The sequence below is a fragment of the Eriocheir sinensis genome, chromosome 36 (assembly GCF_024679095.1).
Source record: "Eriocheir sinensis breed Jianghai 21 chromosome 36, ASM2467909v1, whole genome shotgun sequence".
Lineage (NCBI taxonomy): Eukaryota > Metazoa > Arthropoda > Malacostraca > Decapoda > Varunidae > Eriocheir > Eriocheir sinensis.
The window spans coordinates 5440318-5453557 of NC_066544.1; the positions used below are offsets into that span (position 1 = coordinate 5440318).

Consider the following 13240-nt stretch of genomic DNA (forward strand, 5'->3'; position numbering starts at 1 on the left):
CATACCCGCGCTCCCTGAAGTGAACGCTGATGTCGACAATGGTGCCATACTTCTCAAAGCGTGTCCGCAGTTCAGCCTTGGTGGTCCCTTCAGAGATCCGACCAATGTATATGACACGCCTCTCCTCCACCTGCTTCATGCGGTTCTCTTCTTCCTATGGAGGATTAAGGGAAATTAAACTGCATTGCAGGACGAGGCAACTCATGCACTTGAAATACCACCATCAAATGTCAAACACAAATGCCGATACATTCAAGCCACTGCATGAAGATATTCCACTCGAGCTGTAATTTATATTAAATGTAAATCACCAACTTTGTCAAAATGAAATTCAACTAGGCAATGGAAATTTTTGACAAAACAAAGTTCACACTAATATTTTTTTAAACACTCAACACTGCCCTACCATCTTCATACAGATTACTTGACAGCAAGATTTAAACAAGTGATGCTATTCTAAAAATAATGTGGAAAAGTAATATGTTAAATAAAAAACTGGTGTAACTATAGATTCAGCCTAACAAATATCTCCACTCTCTTCAGTCAGCTCTTGCAGTCTTCACGATGAGCACTCTGCCATTGAACATCAAACATTAGGTCTATCAGTCTATTAATTTTCATTTATTATGTTAATATAACTGTCATTCCATTACATTTCACCTCTCTCTGCCACCATAACCACTGCAGCTTCCTTTTCATCTTCTGTTGTAAGGAGTTTGTCAGCCACGACAGTTAGTAATGCATGTTAAACGTTGCCAGGAAGATCAGCGTATGCCATTTTGCTGCGAGTGAGACGCCGTTACCATAGCAACGACGAGGCTTAATGAAAGGACGGCCTTTATCTCCACTCTTACAGCACTTTTGGAGCACTGGCAGTTACTGCAGCAAGAATTTCTTTTACACTATGATAGATACCGCGAACAGTGCTCTCATTCACATGGTATGCTCTCCCTACCGCAACGTAACTCATCCCAAAACGTAACTTCTTCTAAATCTGAATTCTTCTGCAAGGTGAACAGCTTTTTTGAACGCTTTGGGGTGCTTTCAGCAGGTGTCTTGGTAGAACAGTGTTGCCGCTCACGCCATGGCTACTTGGTGCGACGAGCGGGAAATTTACCCCCCCCCCCAAAAAAAAATTCCATGACAATCTGTATAAAACCGGAACCGTACTATTTGAGGGACGACTGTATATACGCTTGCTCTTTTGAGCAATTTTACGCCCTTTATTTTTGTTTGTGTATATAACATTTTTCACTGACAGTAAAAAGGAATATTTTGACAAGTCAGTAATGCATGTTTTCATATATATACATATCTTTTGGGCGAGTAGTTCCATGGATTGAATGTTTCTGTACGCATTCCAAAAAAAATAATTATACCAGAAGGTAAGTTACTTTCTTTTAGGTAATTATTCCTTGATTCTATAATCAGTAAAGCATGTGGAATTGTAAATTACAGTTCAGAGTAATCAGAAATGAAAACTGATCATCTAAGCTTCATAGTGTTATGTTGAACTTTCAGAACTACAGGTGTAGTACACATGGCCTTGATGCGAGCAGTGTTGCCCGATGCACATCCAACCATTTAGTTGCAATTACAATTCCTGTTTATTTTTAGTTTTTTGTGATGTAAAGAATTACTTATACATTACTCACTCTTTAGGGTTGTGGGAAGTGTTTATAATGGAAAGAATAAAGGCTTTAACCCCTTCAGCACTGCTCCCGTTTACCCGACCCGGGCCCATATACCACTCGCCGGGTCAGGCCAGGTATCAATGAAAGGGTCAGACATGAGGCACCAGCCTTGTTCCTCCACTGGCTCTGCAGTGTCTGAAAACTCATCACTGTCATCTACTAAGTCACTATCACCACTTTCTGAGGTATCATCACTATATTCTTCAGCAGAAGCACCTGGCAGACATTCAGAGCCAGACTCGGAACTACTGCTGACCGACATAGTGGTGATAACGGCGGTTGCAATGATTGTAGCGAATCCAAAATGGCCAGGCTAAGGACAGATATAATCCTTCTCTTATGGAAGCAAGACAAGCAATGAGTCCCAAATGGCAACCCTGAGCCAGCCAGCCTTGAGATGCCATGACGTCTCGTGACGTGGCAGTCACTGATTTGCTTGAGTGACTGTGGGTGGAGCTTCAGGGTATTTCAAGTACATAGTACCACCCCCTAAACACAGTGTAATAAACTATACCGCCCGTATTTACCCGCCCTCTGAAACAAAAGAAAATTTCACATAAACCCGGATGTGACGGTATATCGTAGTGCATCCCCTATCACGTACATGCGTACATGACGGTGCTGAAGGGGTTAAAATTTTTTAAATAAATTTCCTTTTCCTGGTATGACATCGTTCTCTCCGAGACAGAGAAAAACTCTAGGGTAGCCGTGCTTCTATTCCTCACATAAATAATATATATCAAATGATTTGTAATTTTTTTTACATTTCAAAATGGCAGCAGCGACGGGCCAAATTTGTGGCTTTACCGTATAGCAGCTACAGGCCAAATTTGTGGCTTTACCGTGTAGCAGCGATGGGCCAAATTTGTGGCTTTACTGTGTAGCAGCGACGGGCCAAATTTGTGGCTTTACTGTGTAGCAGCGATGGGCCAAATTCATGGCTTTACCGTGTAGCAACGATGGGCCAAATTTGTGCCATGATATAAACCCCCCAAAACAGATGATACATAAACTGATCACAAATGCTTTTATATATATTATGAAATGGTTTGTGTGAGTGATGATTTTTTCTCATTTTTCTTGCTTAGAGGGACCATTAAGAAACATGATCCCCGCTGCAACCGGGTTAAGGGGCAAATAAAAAATACGAGAAAAATTGCAACCTGGTATGACCCCTCTCTATGACAAAAGACAACTCTGTACAGGTTATATGCTGTCATGCAACACTTTTATGTGATTCTTTCATATATTAAAACTTTTATACTCCTTAATTATATTTTGATAATTAAAGGGCTGACCATCCTTACACAGGCATTACATGCCAAATAGAGTATGATGACTTACCGCTCTTCTGGACCTGCCAGGCAATGTGCGGGAAGGCGAGCAGGAGCGTCCAGTGCCCCTCCAGATGGGTGACCGGGACCTGGTGACTCTGTAGCGCGAGGACGAGCCAGATCGTGACCCACTGGGGGAACGCCTCTTCCTTCCAGAGCCCCATCGCCAGTATCCCCACCTGAGGCACACAGGATTTTAAGAAATAAAAAGAATCCCCCTGCCTTTCCATAGTTTAAATGCCTTCATGCAGCCCCTTCATCTCTTTCTAATGTCTACGTAACCCTTTCATCTCTTTCTTACTTCTATGAAGAAACGATGAATAGTTAGTGATGAAGAATAAATTATCACCATGAGTCATGTGAAGCTATATTTATACTGTTGCTCCTTAACCCTTTCCATCCGTGACGCAGACGTCGGCATCACAGTATGGAAAGGGTCAAGAGGAAATGGAAGAGGATTAAATCCTCTTCTAAACCTCTCAATCCTCCTCCAAATTCCTCTTAATCCTCTTCCATTTCCTCTTAAAGAGGTTTAGAAGAGGATTAAGAGGTTTAGAAGAGGACTAACCCTTTCCACACGGTGACGCCGTCGGACTCCCTTTAGATGCCGACGTCGGCGTTGCCGGAGTGAAGGGGTTAATATATGATGATACGTGAATTTAAATATCACTGAGCTGATGCATAGAACTTTTATAATTCAGTCTTGCTGCTTCTGATATATTTCCTTCCTAATGGTGTTAGGTGATGTCTTCAGTGTTTTTGATAGTGTCTATAACAGGAGCAAGCTGAAAGTAAATGTTAACAAAAGTAAAGTGATGATTTGTGAGCGAAGTAGAAGTGAGGTTGTAGATTTTGTATGCCCATATAGAGTGGGAATTGAATGTGAAAAAGAATGCAAAATAATTTTGAATGGTGAAGAAATGGAGGAGGTTAATGAGTTTAAGTAACTTGGATCAGTTATGTGTAAGCATGGTGGTATGGAGGGAGAGATAAGAGAAAGGGCATTGCAAGGAAGAAGGGTGGTAGGGTCTTTGGGACGAATCATGAATGGCAGAAGTGTGAGCATGGAAGTAATAATGGTACCAACCCTCACATATGCAAGTGAAACGTGGGCCTGGAATGAAAGTCAGAGGTCTAGAGTGCAGGCAGTGGAAATTAGTTATTTGGGGAGTGCTTGTGGTGTGAGTAGAATGGCTGGAATGAGTAATGAAAGTGTGTATGAGCAACTTGAAATGTGTCACAGGGGTGAAGGGAAGAAGTGTGAAGTGGTGGAAGAAGTGAAGCGACAGACTTTAAAGTGGTTTGGCCACATGGAGCGAATGAAGGAGAGTAAGATGACCAGAAGGGTGTATGTGAGTGAGATAGAGGGAGGGAATGCTAGAGGACGACCTCCAGTGAAATGGAGGGATAGGGTGCAAGAGTACATTAGGGAGAGGGGGGAAAGATCTTTGAGAAACTTTGAGCAGGCAAGGAGGGAGTGTCTGGATAGAGAAAGTTGGAAGCTCTTCTGCCGTGGCCATCCCCTGTTGGGAGCTCCTAGGAGCAGGCGTCAATGAAATGATGATGATGATGTCTTCCTCTTACCATGTAACTAAGTAAAGACTGATCAACATAACTTACCTGTCTCTTGTCTTGGAAGAGGAGGAACGTGACCGGGATCTTGATCTGGACCTGGAGCTGGAGTAACTGCGACTGTGTGGGGAGGAGCTGCCTCTTGACCTGGAGTGGGAGCGTGACCTTGACCACCTCCTCCAGGGCCGTGGAGACTGTGAGGAGCGGGACTCCCTGTAGCCCCTTCTCCTCTTGCTGTGGGAGGAACAGTGGCGTCTGTGGGAGTGTCTCTTCTTGTTTAGAATTGGGCTTCTGCTGTGACTCCTACTCCTGCTGTGGCTTCTACTTCTGCTGTGGCTTCTACTTCTGCTGTGGCTTCTACTTCTGCTGTGGCTTCTACTTCTGCTTCTGCTTCTGCTCCTGCTCCTACTTGAAGATGACCATCTCCTTGAGGATAGGCCTTGGTGGGACCCAGCTTTCCAATGTGTGTCAGGCTTAGCAGCTGAGTTTTTGTAGAACACCAGACTCCCCAATGTGTTTTCACCCCCCCTAGCTATGACCTCTACAGGCACAGTTATTCCAGAAGAACATTCAGTGTTTGTAGCACTTGGATTCACTCTGGTTTGAACCTCTGACTCAGAGTCACCCTCCAGTTCCCCTTCCTCCATCTCTTCTTTCACAGCTATTTGAGGTAGAGGTTCCTGGACTGTGTTCAGGGCATCCTGCTCCTCAGCCTTGACTTGGCTAGCACTGGGTGTTCCCTCAACTCCCTCGACTGCCTGCTGGGGGCTACTAGAAACAGTACTGGTGGTGGAAGAGGCTGGTGATGGACATCTGCTATTCTGAGCACTCTTTATTCTCTGGCGATATTCAGAAAGGTTCAATTTTCGCTTGTGCTTCTTGGTCTCCTCTTGCTTCTGGATGGCAAACTCTTCCTTGACTTCAGCCATTACCTCAACATTGGTCTCCTCAGTTCCACTGTCCTTGGGTTTGGCATTGCCAATATCAGTCATGTATGCTGGCAATTTGCTATATACATCATCCTTACCAGCCTTTTCGGGCTTCCTCCTTTCACTTGAGCTGGCAGAATCCTGCTGCAACCTGGAGTTCTTCCCTTCTTTTCTGCGCTCCTCTGTTTCCACACTAGAATCACTCACATCCCCTGATTCCACACCACTGTCTTTCTTCCCCACATCATCCTGGCAATCATCCAAATTGGTAGTGCAAGATTTCTTATTGTTGGCATCCTTTTTGGGTACTGTTGTGTAGTAGTCTGGCAGCTTGTTGAAGAGGCGGTCAGAGGACACTCTACCATTCTTCTTGGTCTTGTCTGAGGGGCAGCAGTAGTCATGGTCCAGTGGTGGTGGCACCCGCATGTCCTTTGAGTCCTGATCAAGTGAAAATTTAAAGCTTGTGGGTTTGGGCACTGGTAGCAGACCTTACAATATAGCAGCCTAAAACCACATGTTCAGACCATTAACAGAAAATTAAATACTGCCTACTGAAGTGAATCAAAGCATCCTCTCTCTCAAGACTAGAATTGGCAGCTGTGGTTGTTCACTTCACATGAAAAAACACATCTCCAAGTTGGAAAGCATGGCAACAAAAAATGATACTAAGCACAAGAAAACTGCCATACAATAAAAGATTTTGCAAACTAGAATTGCCTTTATTACAAGAGAGATGACTTAGTCATGAAAATTCAAACTCATTTGAAGGCCTGGAACATGTGGACAGGGAAGACGCTGGTGAGAGATTGTGGAAGGACAAGGGGACATGGACATAAATGAAGGAAACAAAATGCAGAAAAAACGCAAAGAAATTTGTCTTCCCCTACAGAATTGTGGATGCTTGGAATAGTCTGGATACTGAGATAACTAGAGCAAAGAACATCCTCAAATTTAAAGCAAAGTGCACACACACACACACACACACACACAGTTTTAAAGAACTATAAAAGGATCTGGATGAATTGCATAAATGGAGTCAAGTGTGGAAAATTGACTTTAATGCTAAGAAATGTCATGTTCCAGAAACTTGAGAGAGTGAAGAAAGATCTAGATAGGGGTAAAATATGGGGAAGAAACCATTTGCAAAGAAAAAGATGAGAAAGAACTGAGTGAGACAATACAACACTAGTACCTTTCCCCATAAAAGCATATAGATAATTGGAGAATGTATAAGGTTGCAGAAATATTAAAGTATCATTAACTAAATGGATGAGATACTGATAATGTTTGAGGTTTGAGATCAAGACTAAAATAGAAGACCATGGAGTAGTCACCTCACCTGGAAACAACAACCATACACAAGTTGAACAGAGTGCAAGACGTGGCAACAACAAAATTATACCAAGGTTAAGAGATTACATAGATAGTACTAGACAATGGAAGACTGCACAAACTGAAGCTCCCTCCATTGCATGGGAGAGTGGCATCTTAATCATGTCATTCATTCACAAAGTGCCTGGAGCATTAAAGTAAAGGTAAAGTTGGGGGCATACGCTGTAGCTTTGCATGGCCTCAGTGCTCAGCTCCGTCGCATTGGCCCTTGAGCCTGTATTGGGAGGGAGCCCATCACCCCGGGACACAGGGCCAGTGCGACATCTGAGGTACCACAGTTTACATTCCCCAGGTACCCATTTATTGACCAGCCCGAAAGGGAGGATGAACAGCTGGGTGAGCTGCACGCCAACTGCCTGGGCTGGGATTTGAACCCAGTCCTGCGGAGTGGTAGCCAGGCACGCTGACCACTAGACCACGGGGGCGTATGAGCATGAAGACAAGGAAGACTTACTGGTAAGGGATGGTGGAAGGACATAAAGACAAACTTAAATTGAGGAAAACTAGATGCAGAAAGTGTGTAAGAAAGTTTTGCTTTGATAATTAGAATAGTCTGGATGCAGGGATAATCAGAACTAAGAACATCCATGAATGTAGGGGAAAGTTGGACAGGAGCAGATATTGAAGTAAAAACACGACCTTAGCTAAAGTCCTTCATGCTACAACTACACGCACACACATTCTATCCTTTAAAGATGAATGCAGGCAAAAATAAACCTGCATGCCCACCTCCTGATTGACTGGTTGTGGCTGTGACTGCTGTGGTGCTGCCCGGTTCCCACTGCTGCGATGGCCACTGCTACTTTCCTTAGACTTGGTTCCTCGCCCTTTCCGCAGCGCCACTGGCTCTGATAACATCTGTGTACTTTTCCGCTTAGTTGATGCTGTGGAACAAGTGAAATGCTACAATGTGGAATTTAGTTCTAAATGTCTTAATTTGAAAAATTAAACAGATTAAGGAGTGAATTTTTTAATATGACATTATATAACTAATGACCTAATATATAGCTATTGATAAAAGGTTCAAGCAGGATCCACTGAATCCAAAGGTTATGAGAGGAATGTCCCATGATTCTAAACTTTGCATTAGTAATAATTAGTAAAGATGAGAGAAATGGGAATTCAGAGGGAATGGGAATAAGGAAAATGAGAAAGGAATTAACAAATGAAAGATTACAGGTAAGTGATTAGATGCTGATCAATAGGAGGGTGAATATCAATTACACTATGAAGAAGGGCAAAGGAATTTTTCCATTTTTTGTCTGCCTACTTTTAGCAAAGTTGAAGTTAATATGACAATGAAGATGCATGTATATTTACAAACTATCATTAATCTCAGCATTATAACACTTACCATGAATAAATTAAAAATCATTATATATATATATAATAGTCATCATCATCTCATCATGTCTCCTAATCAAAATTGGATCATCAAGGTGCCACTGATGCCTCGCTGACAAATTTTCACCATCTCTGTGGTATTTTGAGAATTGACAAAGGATGTGACAGTCCACTTTTTAGGTAGTCTTTTCACCTTTTCATAAGTCCGCTAACTTTTCTCAAAATTATTGTGCCTTGAATAATAAAAACTCACACTTATAAATAAAACTAATCTCCAAAATTTGACTCACCTTTTATTTTTTCTATTATTTCCTTTGGAAGGGCATCCTTAATATTCTGATGAGTTGGTGAGACCTGTGAGGGCTTCTTGTGCTGGGGTACTCCTGTGGTTGGGGTTTGGTGATTGTCTGTGGCCACTGCTCCAAATGGTTGCTTCTGAGTCTCTCCAGCCACAGCACCCTCTGTCTCCGGGTTGTCACTGCCAGGAGTGTTGACAGCCTCGGATGCTTCAAACTGGGCTAGGAGGCTGGCTAAGTCACCAGCTTCAAGGACTGCAGAACAGCAACAATCGCAGGTTAGAAATTAGAAAGTCTTACCATACCAATAAGAGATTAAAGAAGAAAAGATCACTCGTCAAAATGAGCCACATTTGTATCCTGTTATCTGCCTGCCACTAACACAAGCACCAGATATGTCCAACATTCCCTCAAGGAATAAGACAAACAGTTTTCAGGATAAAATGGGGCATAATTCAAATCTATGTCTTACGAACACTTTCCATCCTTGACTGTCAGACATCAGCTATCTTGCAAAATTCACTTCCACCACATGCTTTCTCAAAGTTTTCACCAAACTAATTCATCTTATAGGCTCTACCTGTTTGCTTTCATCATCACTACGAAGTTTTTTCCCTTAATGTTTATTTCTAAACATCCCTACACAAATCCTGATAACAATAAGCACTGCAAAGCATTATTATACTTAAATGCCAAACCAAAGCAATGCCAGAATCAAACTGTCACCATAACTAACCTGGAGTTCTTTCTGAGACTGTCTCCACATCAACATCTTCCTCTGCAGTATGGTCAAGGGCTCCTGAGAGGGACTGGGGGTCAACCTGGAACTGGGGGAGGGGCACAAGAGAGCCAGCCTCATCCACCATAGCCAAGACAACTGACCCAGCTGGGAGCCTCACATCCTTCCCATCCACTACTTGGGTTGATGATTCACTGGAGACCTGTGAGTGGCAATGAATTAACCAATGCAGCCACCAATAAATATGCATAAAATATATAATGCCTTACACATACTATTATGTGAAGAAGCATACACAAATGGGGTGTGCTTGAATTAAGCTGAGGACTCCCTAACAATAAATGAGAAAGCAATAACCTAACAGTTCATAATTTTTAGTGCAGAATCTTGACTCACCTCCGCACCACTGGCATCACATTTAATTTTCTCTCTCTTCAAATCTTGAATACCTTTAAGAAAAAAAGGAGATCAGTTCTGACTGCTCATAATTTTTCAAACCTAAAACTCTTTATGTTGCAATGAAAAGCTTTCACCATCATGAAATAATAATCTTATATCATTAAAAACAATTTCAAGCCCACAAAGGACTGTATGAAATAAAAATTGCCACTTTGCTGTTATGTTCATAATAATAGTAGAGGGGGTAGCAGACCTCTTCACTCACCTGGTATGGGCTCCTCAAATACTTCTTCTTTCATATTTATGGCAGTAAGAATATTTTTACACTCCTGCTTCAACAAAATCTTTGGTGGGCCTCTCTTGCCCATTCCTCTTCTCATCTGCCTTCCTTCTTTTTCATCCTCTTGCTCCTCTTGTTCTTCCCGTTTTTCCTGGAAGTGTCGAAGACTGTTTGCCAGGTCCTCCACTTTGATCTGTGACTCCTCAATCGGCATGGAGCCCTCCAACTCACCAGCAATCTCTGTCATGATGTCCTCCTCTCTCACCTGGCCAACTATGGTCCCACCACTGTCAGGAGTCTGGTGGGGAAGAAAAGTTTTTGAAAAATGATCACTCAAATCAAATCAATGACCTCTCTTAGCATACATCTTTCCTACAATCATACAGTCAATCTCACTAGCTGCCCAAACCAACTCAGGGTGATATGGCACACCATCTGAACCACCATTCATTTCCTCTTCATTATAATCCCCTCAAATGTTCAATAAATACTTGAATTACTTTCACTATCCATTGTACTCATCACAGCCACTTCTCTACCTGTCTATTGAATGTCAATAAATGTACATTGATAAATAGGTGCTTTCTTTGTCCCAAACCCCAAAATCGAATTGAAATAAAACTTGAATTTAGCCCAAAATACATATAGAACAAGTTCCCTTGGTACCTCAAGGATCTACTCAATCTATTGTATAATGAGGTTCATTTACTTATATTTTATTCTATTGAAGTAGAAGAAACAGGTCCCTTAACCCTTAAAGCGCGGGCTTGTTTTGCCTTGCCTGTCCTCCCACGCGGGCATATTCAGGCAAAAACATACCTCACCAACCTTTCATACCTTCACTCCTACTTAACTCATGTGACTGAATGAAGTATCATTGTAAAGTACATACAATTAACTGTCCTTTGACGTTAAGTTGAAGACTATATAGCCATTGGTAGAGCAAGTACAGAATAGTGAATTATGATCACTGAAAGCACATTTTTATAGACAGTTTTCCACCTCTAGTGGATTTCCCTTCTATGATTTAGTAATGAAAAGCATAACTTTTATACAGTTTATGTGAAACACACGGCAAAAAACTAAATTTCCAGGCCTTCCTGATGCCCTTGGTGGGTGTTGAAGTTGAAGGGCATCCATCTTGTGGATGAAATTCACTGGAAGGTGAGAAGAGGTGGGATGTCTAGTGGACATCTTCTCAAAGCTAACACAAGGCATACACTGACCAATAATTAGTTAAGGGAGCTTGGTTGGGTGTTGTTTGAAAGAAAACGACATGCTTACCCTACTTCAGCACAAACAAATTAAATTGACGGCGCGCTAAGTCAAAAAATGCCTTGTCGACTATTGTTGACACCCACAGTTTGAGCTCAGGCACTAGCTGTCGACCTTCGTCCACCCGCGCTTTAAGGATTAAGAAACAACAGATCACCCAAGGTAACTGGACACATCTGATGCACACACAAACATACCATCAACAAATCTGGGGCCACGCAAGGGCCGATGATGGAACACACGGACTCATTGCGTATGCGCTGGCGACGTCGCCGCCCCACCGCCACAGAGTGTGACACTGCCTCGTCCACCACCATCTCCTCTTCATCTGATGTCTGAAGGCAAGGGAAGAAAAGGGTGAGGAATAACTCATCCTGATTCCTTACTATCCTGGGATAGCTATGTCAAGAGATTTGATGCACACATAAGATAGCCAGGAGACAAAATGATGTGCAGGATGTAACTGACACTGATGATGGCTATATGAACTGTAAGAACTCAGTGGATGACAAACATGACTAATTTGAAACTAAATGCACTTCTTTTTAGGAAGAGCTAACAATTTTTAGCAGTACATTAAGGTTAAATGTCCCGTGTTAGAGGAAACTACGAACAAACTAAGCACTGAAAATTGGAAATTATAGGAATGTCTGGTGGTTACTGAAGCAATTTGCTGCCAGCAGCACAGGTTACCATTATCAAGCTCTCATAACATGACAGCTGAAATTATATAACCTACCTTTTTAAGTAAAAATCCACCTAGTATTTCAAGGATTAAAAAAATAAAATGATAGCTTGCATGAGATGACAGGATTTGCAATAGGTGAATAGTATGAAATTGCTGTACATTAAATGGATATTTGGTTCACTAAAGAGAAATTCTGATTTACCTCCCAGACCATTAAGGGCACCTCTTTCACAAACACGTGTATGAAGCAAGGCAGACAGATATGGTCAGCAAGTGTACGTCATGAACTTGGCATGAGTGGGAAAATTTTAAATTATAAACAAATTATGCCAATACAAAGGATATGCTTTACATGTAAACAAAAAACTATTAATATAGCCAATAAATTATAAACAAAAAAAGTTGACTAGTTTGGAACATGACTGAAGTTCTTTTGACATGAAATGACAAGCTGAACCTAGAAGTAGGGGAAATAATGGCAACTTTCCGAGATTTATCAAGCAAAGAAAAATACCAAAGCTGAAACAAGAAACTTATTGTCTTAGCATATTACAAAGTCAAATGCACAAAAAGCGGATAAAATCTAAGGAAGGAAGGAACACAACTTATTGTTACTGTGGAAGGAAGCCTATCAACTTTAAGCATTACTGCCTCTACTGGGCTACAGTGTTTGAAGGAGTGATAGTGAAATGATGAAAATGATGATGTCATGTACATACAAATGAGCATAACTTAACATGCACTTAAATAAATTATGTGTGTAGGTGCAAATCAAGCCTAAAGTCATGAGGTAAACAGTCATATCATTTCATGTTAACCTTGACTTACCCTCAGGAGTGGATAAAAGCAACTTAAATGTAATAAAGGGAAGTTTCTCCCTGCCTAGGTTAACACGTGCAACAAAATACCTCTCCATTCTCCTTCTCAGCTAGATTGAACTTCAAGTCAGTAAAGAAATCTTCATCTGTTGCCTGCAAAGAGTTGATGGCTGTTAGCGTGATGGTCTGGCACACACACACATAAGCTATTCTAAAACACAAACAGGGCACATGTAGCTAAGCAAATAATTCACACATCCAAGGTTAAAAGCAACATAAACAAGTTGTTAAGGACTGCAATAATCTCTCAACTATGACTAAAAGGGTTTTATGAAACTAGTTAAAAAGAAACAAAACTAATAACAATAATAAAATAATAATAATACCAAATAATAATAATAATAAAAAAGTAACAAACAAGATAATAATACAATGCTTTTCTACAAATAAAAATCCTTGAACCTTGACAAAGACCTCTAA

The 13240-nt window shown here is 41.4% G+C and overlaps 2 protein-coding genes across 13 annotated transcripts in view; one reads left to right on the plus strand and one right to left on the minus strand.

Moving 5' to 3' along the window:
* Positions 1-3251, plus strand: part of LOC127007647 (gephyrin-like) — a 41070-nt gene extending 37819 nt beyond the window's left edge. For 6 of the 7 annotated variants that reach the window (XR_007760319.1, XM_050878836.1, XM_050878838.1 and 3 more), the window contains one exon: positions 3059-3251. The gene's annotated coding sequence lies outside the window, so the exon portion shown is untranslated. Of the gene's footprint in view, positions 1-2782; positions 2861-3058 lie in introns of all 7 variants that reach the window. The other variant, XR_007760320.1, reaches the window with a different exon arrangement.
* LOC127007645 (serine/arginine repetitive matrix protein 2-like) overlaps positions 1-13240 on the minus strand; it is a 40123-nt gene that overhangs the window by 6367 nt on the left and 20516 nt on the right. For 3 of the 6 annotated variants that reach the window (XM_050878832.1, XM_050878834.1, XM_050878830.1), the window contains 10 exons: positions 12851-12913; positions 11452-11589; positions 9965-10277; positions 9697-9749; positions 9298-9502; positions 8556-8816; positions 7651-7805; positions 4649-5967; positions 3039-3207; positions 6-154 (listed from right to left, as the gene is read on the minus strand). In XM_050878832.1, the coding sequence (XP_050734789.1) occupies positions 6-154; positions 3039-3207; positions 4649-5967; positions 7651-7805; positions 8556-8816; positions 9298-9502; positions 9697-9749; positions 9965-10277; positions 11452-11589; positions 12851-12913 (2825 nt within the window). The remainder of the gene's footprint in view (positions 1-5; positions 155-3038; positions 3208-4648; positions 5968-7650; positions 7806-8555; positions 8817-9297; positions 9503-9696; positions 9750-9964; positions 10278-11451; positions 11590-12850; positions 12914-13240) is intronic. The other 3 variants (XM_050878833.1, XM_050878835.1, XM_050878831.1) reach the window with 1 other exon arrangement.